Source organism: Cynara cardunculus (genome assembly GCF_001531365.2).
Source record: "Cynara cardunculus var. scolymus isolate 2C chromosome LG 5, CcrdV1, whole genome shotgun sequence".
Taxonomy (NCBI): Eukaryota; Viridiplantae; Streptophyta; class Magnoliopsida; order Asterales; family Asteraceae; genus Cynara; species Cynara cardunculus.
Window position 1 is genome coordinate 28772870 of NC_037532.1, and position 9741 is coordinate 28782610.

The 9741-nt window shown below is 38.0% G+C and overlaps 1 protein-coding gene across 1 annotated transcript; it reads left to right on the plus strand.

Annotated features, from left to right (window-relative positions):
* The first annotated feature begins 1124 nt into the window (after window positions 1-1124).
* Window positions 1125-1995, plus strand: LOC112513467. The gene has a single exon (XM_025119742.1). The coding sequence runs from the start codon at window positions 1163-1165 to the stop codon at window positions 1949-1951; it is 789 nt and encodes a 262-aa protein (XP_024975510.1). The 5' UTR covers window positions 1125-1162; the 3' UTR covers window positions 1952-1995.
* The last annotated feature ends 7746 nt before the right edge of the window (window positions 1996-9741 follow it).

The window sequence follows — 9741 nt, forward strand, 5'->3', positions numbered from 1 at the left end:
TGATGCTGAAAAAAGAAGTTATGGAATCTGTACTTTTGTTTTGTTATTTTCATATGAATTTAAAGGATTTATGATAACAAGAGGGTTTTTGCTCTCTTTATGTGTATTCTAACTAAAGAAAAGGGATCAACTACACTTATGAAGAAGCATGTGCACTCATTGGAATTCTCTAACATGGGTTCCTAGTTGGTAAACAAAGCTCTGGTTCCATTATTGCCATTGATTATGGATCAAGAAATGAGATTCTTTTCTTTCAAGCTTTGGATGTAGCTCTTTCTACGAGTTATTCCCCTGCCACCCCTACCTTGCATCTTTAATGCCACAAATATCTCATCTTCTTCGTTTTCGAGAGAAAATGATATATGCTTTCTCTTCCCACCTGTGTGCCTGCCTGTCAAGACCATGTCATTAGTTCTTGCAGAACTTTAAGCTTCCTTATCCATGTACGTACACCTGACTTGGTATCGATTATGGCAATTCTAGAAATGTGTATGTCCCATAGGATTGTGTGTCTCTGTGATTTAGACTTCCTTCACCTTTACAAAATTAGCTCCTGAAGTTAAGGTACACCAGACCAGTTCACCATCTGGCCTAATTAAATGATTGCATCAGGGGACCTTAATCGTTTGAAGTGGCATAAACCATAAGACAATGCCAACATTTTGTGTTATATCTGAATTAAATTTGATTATGAATGTCATAAAAAGACATTGCTTTAAAATAAAAAATAAATACGGAGCGTTTCTTTATTTAATGTTTCTAGAAATGCATTTTCCCAATACGAACACATCATTTTATTTTGATCTCAAGGTTGGGTCATCACAATGATTATACAGCTCATATGTTCTGCGTTTTTGATTTGCATATCCTTCCAAACTATTAATCTAACAAGAGATATTGCACTAAAAACAAACTTTGTTAAGCAATAGTGAGACAAAGGCATGAGGGAATAGCATCTATTTGATCAGTAACGAATAAAACAAAATTAGCAGCTTCTGTTGCCTAGTTGGGAAGCAGGGTCAACTCTTTCTAATGGAATGCACATGTCGGCTTCACATTGTGTGATTAATCCACTCCATCTTCACTTTGTATATATACGAACCATTAGAGCTACCGATACCATCACAAAACTTTGAGTTGTTTAACAAAAGCATAAGAAAGAATGACTTCTACCTCACCAGATAATACTCATCATATCCGATCGACTAGTTTGCCGACCAGATCACATCCAAGCATTCTTCAGGCTCAAGAGGAGATCTCCAAATTCAAAGCATGGCAGGCGTCCATATCATCTGTTCCTACTGCCGATACAATCTGCAGTGCGTTAACAAGGCTGCAAGTATTGTACGAATGTGTTGACAATGTTCTCAGTTTACCTTTGACCCAACAAGCCCTCACTCAGAACCAATATACACAATTGGTCAATGAGTTGTTGGATAAATCCATTAGTCTTATGGATATATGTGGCTCTACAAGAGATTTGGTCTCACAAGTCAAAGAAAATGCCAGAGATGTTCAGTCGGCCATGAGAAGGAGAAAAGGAGAGGTATGCTTAACCACTTCGTTTATCAAGAACCTGAAGAAAGATGCCAAAAAAGCTATTGCATCTTTGAAGCAAATTGATGAGAAGATTGGAAGCATGAAACCCTTAGATCTAGATCAGCACCTCTTATCAGCTATTAAAGTAGTAAGAGATGTTGGTGTGGTGAGATCATCTGTCTACAGGTCACTGTTGTTGTTCTTGACTGGATCTGTTGCAAAGTCGAAGTCAACAAGGTGGTCACTCGTCCAGAAAATGATTCAGAAAGGAACAACTGAGGGAAAAGATCAGCTTGAAGTTTCAAATAAGGATCTGGTGTGCCTTTTTCAAGAAATGGAGAATGGTTTGGAGTGCATGTTTAGAAGTTTGATCAAAACCAGAACTTCTCTCTTAAATGTTCTATCTCGTTAATGTTATACTTTAATTGTATCGCCTTTTTAAATGTGATCTTTTAAATATATAACTTTACTATATATTGATGCTTCAGATCAATTTAAGTAATGCAAGTGTGCAATTGCAGCCCATGTATATTTGAGAATATCAAATTTTGAAATCCATAAAGCATTTCCTCAACATAAGACAATGTTTTACTTATTAGTGTGTGTTTTCCATATCCTGCTTCATGACATTTATTCCTGTCACTTATCAATTTGAACAAATCAATATCCACTCAATTTTCATATCTATTTGTGCAAAAAGTTAGTTACCTACAACCCAACCAACTGCCCCGCACGGAACCCGCCTTCAAGGACACCAATAGTGGGGGGTATGTTTTGGCTCATTCAACGGCTGAGGCTAGCGGGGGGCTTGGGATCGAACCCAGAACCTGTCATGTTGTATCTATTATAATGCATGGGGTACCAGTGAACACAAATTAACTTTCCGCCTCAACCGAACACTTATTTTATGATTTTCCTGGTGAAGCTTATGACATCTAATAACACAGACAGGCAGTCACCCAAAATGCATCATGGTCAAGAATCTGGACCATGCATATGGGATCACAACTTACCACTCATTTGTCATACCTATGGAGGTGTATATGTTTTGTCGTAATTCAATTTTGTTAGAAGTAAGGAATTTTATATACTATTTGTTCCGAACGCTATCACTTATCCAATGAAATGGTGCAAATTAATCATTATATATCATCAACATTTGTTATAGTAAGATATAAACAGTATCACACATTGGTGGGAATAAGTAGTAAAAAAGAGAGAGATATATCAAAAGAAAATGATCATCGAGGATTTGTAGAAGAGCATCTTTGTGTAGATATGGGGCAATGACATACCTACCCCCTCCTCAGTCAGGTTTTGTACCTGGCTATCAAGAATTTGAAATCCCTGTAGCCAGGATAGAGTTCTTCAATCTTGTTTTAACTTCTTTTTAGTAATTACATCTGTGAAATCATAGTTAATTACTGATTATTTACCCATGATCGAACTAAAAACACTTCGTAAATGTCTTACTGTAGTTCCTGGAAAATTAAACCTGGGGAATTATTTGCTTCATGAATTAATTTGCATAAATTGTTCATTTATGAACTACCCTTTTGAGAAGGGAGTAGAAGATTGACATTAATAGAAAAAACAAAGTACAAAATGAGGAACAAATTAACAAAATGATAGAATTGTGAAGCTCATTAGGGTTGAGCTAGGAAAGAAAGAAGAAATATATAGTAGGTGATTCAAATACATTGAAATCTGAGGAGAAGTGGATACAAAGCCTCCTCTAACTCTAGACCTTTCTAGCAAGAACTACATTTTTTATTGCAATTTGTAGTCAGATTAGCTTTAGGACAGCGCCGTTTAGAGGAACCTTGTAAAGTTAGCGTTCACAACAACTACTCCAATCTTGTGATGCCACCATGTATCATATACAATTATTTAGAGATTTTATGCTAATGATCAATATGATATGATTCTTGCAATTATAATGCAGGAGTGGCCTTTCACATATGCAATTTTCAATCACATGTGAATGGAACTTCAAAATGCAGAAACTGAGGAATTATTTAGATCAATGATTAAATAATGAACAACTATTTTATAAATACATCTAATCTCTTCTGTCCAAGATCTGGGAATGCTACTATATGGATAATTATGGATAATTAGCCAGGAAAACATATTGTTTAATTTGCTACTCAGAGATGTTTGAATCTACAGGGAATTAAGGCTTCACCAGGCAAAATCGATCCCTAAAGTCTTAGTTCGTAATATCAGTTACTAACAAAAGATAAATGCAGTTCAATCATAACAAAAGCAAAATATGAACAAATTAAGCATCAATAGTACACATAGAAAAAAGAAAACAAAAGAAAATCCCCTAAACGATGAAACTAGTGAGAATATTTAGGTGAGAGGCCCTTGTTGGGAACTTGGGATGAAGTTGAAAAAATAGGCACTCGATACCGTACTGATGAAGCAGCATGTGCACTACCATGCTCTCTTACCTAATTATTCCCATAGGTTACAGATCAAGCCGTGAGATGCCTTTTTCTCATGTGTTGGCTGCAGCAATTGTCTAGGACTTGTTCCCAGGCCAAGCCCGCATTGTGTCATTAATGCCACATATATCTCATCTTCTTGGGACTCAGAAATAATAAGGCTTTCTGACTACACCCGTGTGGCCAGCCTGTCAATACTGTGTCTTTCTTGATGAGCCTTAAACCCTCATTAAATATGGAAATCAGACTGTTATCTATGTGTTTTGGGCATTTGGCTGCAACAATATTATCTATGTATGCCAACATGATTCATGTAAGGGTTGTATACTCACTGAAACAAAACAGAAATGATCCTGTAGGTCCCAACAAACGGAGATCCAAGTGCAAGTTCAACCTCAAACAACAAATTTGGAAATAATGGGTCTAGAAACAAATATATAACAAACCTAGCACAATAAGCTAATTTCTAACAAGATCCAAACACCATAAACCACTATCAAGCAAGTGAAGTAAATTAATGCACGCAAAACGAGATAGAGGTTTATGTGGTTTCACTACTCAGGAGGTAGTGTGTTCAAACCGCAACCGGATTTCTTCTACAATCGTGTGAATCACTTTCCAAATTCGATATTTCGACCGTATATGCCTGGTATCACGAAATCTGAATTGGGATAATTGTAAAAGCAACAATCTTGATTTTGGCAGAAATCAAGATCAAAACCAGAGAGAATATCAAGTATGTCCAAACTTCCGTGTGTATCCCAAAAACTGATCATCCGAAAATTAAATCTCAAAACGGGAGTTACCAAGTTATAGAATTCACAATCATGCCACAGAAAATTCAAGAATTTTTCATTATAAACCCTATACTTATATAATTTCGGGCGGGGGCGCTGCCCCGCACCCCGCTAGTGGCTCTGCCCCTAGGACCCCGCCAGGGGCGCTACCCCTTGGGACCCCGCCCAATGACCGGGCAGCGGGACCCCCGTTTTGCGTTCACGGGGCGTTGCCCCCTAAATATTACCGGGACCGACTTAGACTAATACAAGTGTGCACTCCACACTCTCCATACTTGTTTTAGAACAAARTTTAATCCCCTTGAAACACACGTATAAAATCCATTACACTAAATGTAACCGGTGACACTAAAATTACCAACATAGTGTACATCCACAAGGGAGATAGATCATTATTACTAACCAAAATGTCGGAATTACAAGGTCATTTACAAGAGATGATCACAAATAGATGAAATTTTAGAAGTTTCTCTTCTGACTTGTTCTTTATAATTGGGAAGACAAAGAGAATGTACAAAAGAAGCTACTAAACAAATTAAAGAAAGGCCAAGTTCCCGTATATACTTACGGCACTGTTGTCCTATGCGACCTGATGAACACGATTGGAGAGCTCGCCCAAAATTGAACCCTTCTGCAATGTGTTGTACGCTATACACAGAGACTGTGTGATACTTCCTATGTGATCCTTCGTGATGAATGGCAAGCTAGTGTAGCCCAATCGTGATTTCTGTACCGATACTCAAGGTTTCTATGTGATCCAGTTGAAAATGATTCTGACTAGCATATCCCAGATATCATACAAGGTCTGGGGCTTCTGTTTCAGTTTTTAAGCAGCAATCTGATTACAACAACTCGTTGATGTGTTGTCCCATTATTTTTTATGAGAAGGCAATTGGCATATCTTATTAACTAGACACCAAGTAGAAAGGGAAAAGAAAGAAAAAGGAGTGCATAAGCCATGATCGAAGAAAAATAAAAATACCAATTAGAGGATAATTAGAACAAATCTCTAAAGACTAATTGAGAAACAAATCCATATCAACTTCAGCAAAGGAAAATCAATGTTGGGTCCGCTATGCTTGGATGCTTGAATGACTGAGCCTATTGGGGAATCGGTGTGCAGTAGATAAACAATATATAATCCTTAGATAAAACTTGAGATCGTGTATGAGCTTACTTTCGATCTATTAAGGTATCACAAAATTACTCGAGGATAATCTCAAACCACAGTAACGACTTTGGCAGGTATAGTAACCTATAAATCTAGAAAAATCGTATGAGATCGTACGTTAAAGCCGAGTATGAATACCCATTAAATTGAAATGGTTGCTGGAATTAACCGAGCAGTTACGAACCGGTGAAAACACCCATCAGCTGATACGCATCAACTGGTCACCCATTGCAGCCGGAGATCTGTTAGCTTCAGCTGACGAAGGCATTGACTGCCACTGATGGCATCATCTACCTCTGACTTTCATCCATGTTTCCAAAAACATTGGCGAACAATTACAACTAATACACCACCTACCAAAAACATTGGCAAACATTTACCACTAATACATCACTGACGCTAGGGAAGTGGTGGTGGCGTTTTCGAACGGACACGGAGGCAATTTGGAAGGGGACTGTGGTTAGTATATATGTATGGCAGTTGGGGGGGGGCTTCAAACAGGGGCAGGAACAGAAGCAAAGGTGGCATATGGAGCTCGATTACAGAATTGCAAACAGATGTGGAGAAGATGAGGATGGACTTCCACGACATGTTCTAGGACTCAGAGAATTCACGATGGAAATGGGGTCTGGAGGGTGACGGACAGTACCACGATGGAAATGGGGTCTGGAGGGTGACGGACAGTACCACGATGGGCAGTGGCGGATCCAGAAAATTAATAAGGTGGGGGCACGTTGGATGGAACTTGGGGGAGGGAAGCATATGGCCATATGGAAATGGGGGAAACCATGTAAGACGAGGGTGAAAATAGAAAATTTAAGCTACTCAACAAATGTTTTTGGTTTTTGACTGGGGTTGGGCCTTTCCCCCAATGCTTAAAGGTTGGATCTCCCCTGGTACTCGGTAGTGGCGGATCCAGAAAATTAATGGGATGGGGGCATGGTGGATGGGACTTGGGGGAGGGAAGCATATGACCATATGGGTCTGGGAAAACATGTAAGACGATGGTGAAAATAGAAAATTTAAGCTAATTAACAAAGGTTTTTGGTTTTTGAAGGCCCCAGTGCTTAAAGGCTAGATCCGCCCCGGGTACTCGGTTGCCTCGCTACACAAAGTGGTGGAATCCACAGAACTCCCAGGGGCTGAGTTAGCAACCTGCTGTTCCAGGTGGGTTCCGAGCAAGGTGAATGTTCACGTCAGGAGGGTGAGGCAAGACAGATTGGCGACTAAAGATAACTTGCTTAAAAGAGGGGCATTAACAATGAGGCAGGGGAGTGTCTGTGCTGTGTTTCACATCCCGATAGTTTCGATAATCTCTTTGCACAATGTTCCTTAGCTAGGGAGGTGGAGGCGTACCTAATCAATGGTGGAATTTCTGTTCAACAACCCCGGACTCGGTTTAAGACCGAGGTAATCCTAATGGGGTATCTTTGGGTAATGTGGAACCAACGGAACGAGAAACTCCAGAAGGGGAAGATGAAGAGTGGTAAGGAGATTGCAAATATTATCCGGTACTTGCCGTTTTATTGGTTCAAGTCTAGATCTAAAATTGGGAGTGTTTTTTGTTGGAAAGTTTGGTTGAATTCCCCCATAACTTTTGTTCGTAATCTATACCTTCTAGCGCCTCGCTAGTTCTTGTTTGCAATATATTTGGCTCTTTCGCTTTCCAAAAAAAATACACCACTTATGCTAAAATACTTAATTAGTGTTAGCTAGCTTCTCGCTCGCTGAACGGTCAGTGGGACCACCGATAGGGGCTCTGCCCCTTGGTCCCCGCCAAGTGTGGGGGCCCAAGTACCCCGTAAGGGGGTACAACCTCTTGACTTCGCCACAAGAACTAGGGTTTTAGCAACGATTTGTGTTATCGCTAAAAGTCCGTTTATCTTCACAAACGATTTATAGAGATGACATGTAGTCACTATAGCTTGTGTATGAAACTTTTCGTCACTAAAGGCACATCACTGAAACTCACTTTTCTTGTAGTATATGGCACCATCCTGCAATCTCATGTTCTAGCTAACTAATTACATGAGTATGCACTCGATCCACCAACTAACCCATGGGTTATAGCTTACTAACAAACCCATCATTCTCTTGTGAATCCAATTGCACATATTAATAGCCTGATGATTTCACCAGCAAGCTTTAAATTTATTTTCTATGTCAAGAGAGGGAATCCAATTGAAGCGGTGAAAAAGTTACAAAATGACAACTGGTACTAGAACTAAAATCAGGGATGACAAATCAATATTATTAGTCTTTATGTGTATATAATATTGCTGGTCATAAGCAACACATCATACTTAGAAGAGAAAAATAATTCAAGGATATATCACATGAAATGGTTAGATACTACACGTAGTTCTGTCCAATATTAATTATGTTGAAAGTGCAGAGTCATCATATGCTTTCACTATAAAATTAATTGGGTGATTTCTGATAACATCAGTCTTGATCAAAGCTAATATTGTTATTTATTATCATCTATATATAGAGAGAGAGAGAGGGGTTTGTTATTATACAACCCTTGACATTTGTGCAACCAATACAGTCCAATCTCAACCGTTTATTTCATTTGATTAATATGTGATTTCATAGAAGTTTTGATTGTTTCCTAATATAAAGTATTGATCATAATTAATGAACCATATTTATCTTTCATAAATATTCAAATCATAATAAATGAACTCTCATCATTTCTTTAAATATCTCAATTTATTGGGTTGCATTGGTTGTACAAATGCGATAGGTTGTATTTGAAACAAACTCTCTCTCTCTCTCTCTCTCTCTCTATATATATATATATATATATATAATAGATGAGCGATCAAATGAAAACCACCCTCATTTGTAAAAACCGTACAAACCATCCTCATACGTCGATTTCATTGTTTAATCTTATGAAATTTTTTCATGAAATTGTTTAACCTTGTGAAATTGTTTCATATAATACTTTTGTTTGATGAATTTGTTTCATATATAGTTATGAAATTGTTTCATATAATATTTAATGAAATTTTAGGTGGCGTTTGTTTTTTAAGAGGTGCTGAAGTCTGAATTCACTTCTGAATTTTAAGAGGTGGTTCTGAAGTTTGAAATCTGAATCAGTCAGACTGTTTGTTTTTACGTCTGAAGTCTGAAATCTGAATCAATCAGACTATTTGTTTTTACGTCTGAAATCTGAATCAATATAAACATGAACCTTCACAATGAGAGATGCTTGGACGGAGAGGCAGTCGAGAGATCGAGAGCTTGGACGGAGAGGCAGTCAAAAAATCGTGAGTTGTTGACATTGAGAGCTAAGAGCGAGACCTTGAAATCGAGAGCTGAGAGCGAGACCTTGAAATCGAGAGCTGAGAGCGAGACCTTGAAATCGAGAGCTGAGAGCGAGATGGAGATGGAAGAGCGAGATGGAGATGGAGAAATCGAGAGTTGAGAGCGAGATGGAGATGGGATGCGGCTCTGAAATTGATTTCATACATAGGATTCCCACTTAATTTTAAGAGGACAATAAGAGGTAAAAAAGCTCTTAATTAAAAAAAAAAACAAACAGTTTGAAATCACTTATGTCTAAACGATTAAGAGTTAAGAGGCAATTAAGTGAAAATTTTAAAAAACAAACAGGCCCTTAATGAAACTGTTTCATGTATTTCTCTAAAATTAAAATATTGAAGATGATAATATCCATGATTAACACCCTCCACAATAAAAATGGTTAATCAACCTCTCATAATTACAAAAAAAATAAACAAAATGAAAAATTATGATCGGTTGAATGAGG

What these genes read in the sequence shown, in the direction of transcription:
- LOC112513467 (XM_025119742.1), top strand. Translation starts at nt 1,163, where the DNA reads ATGACTTCTACCTCACCAGATAATACTCATCATATCCGATCGACTAGT.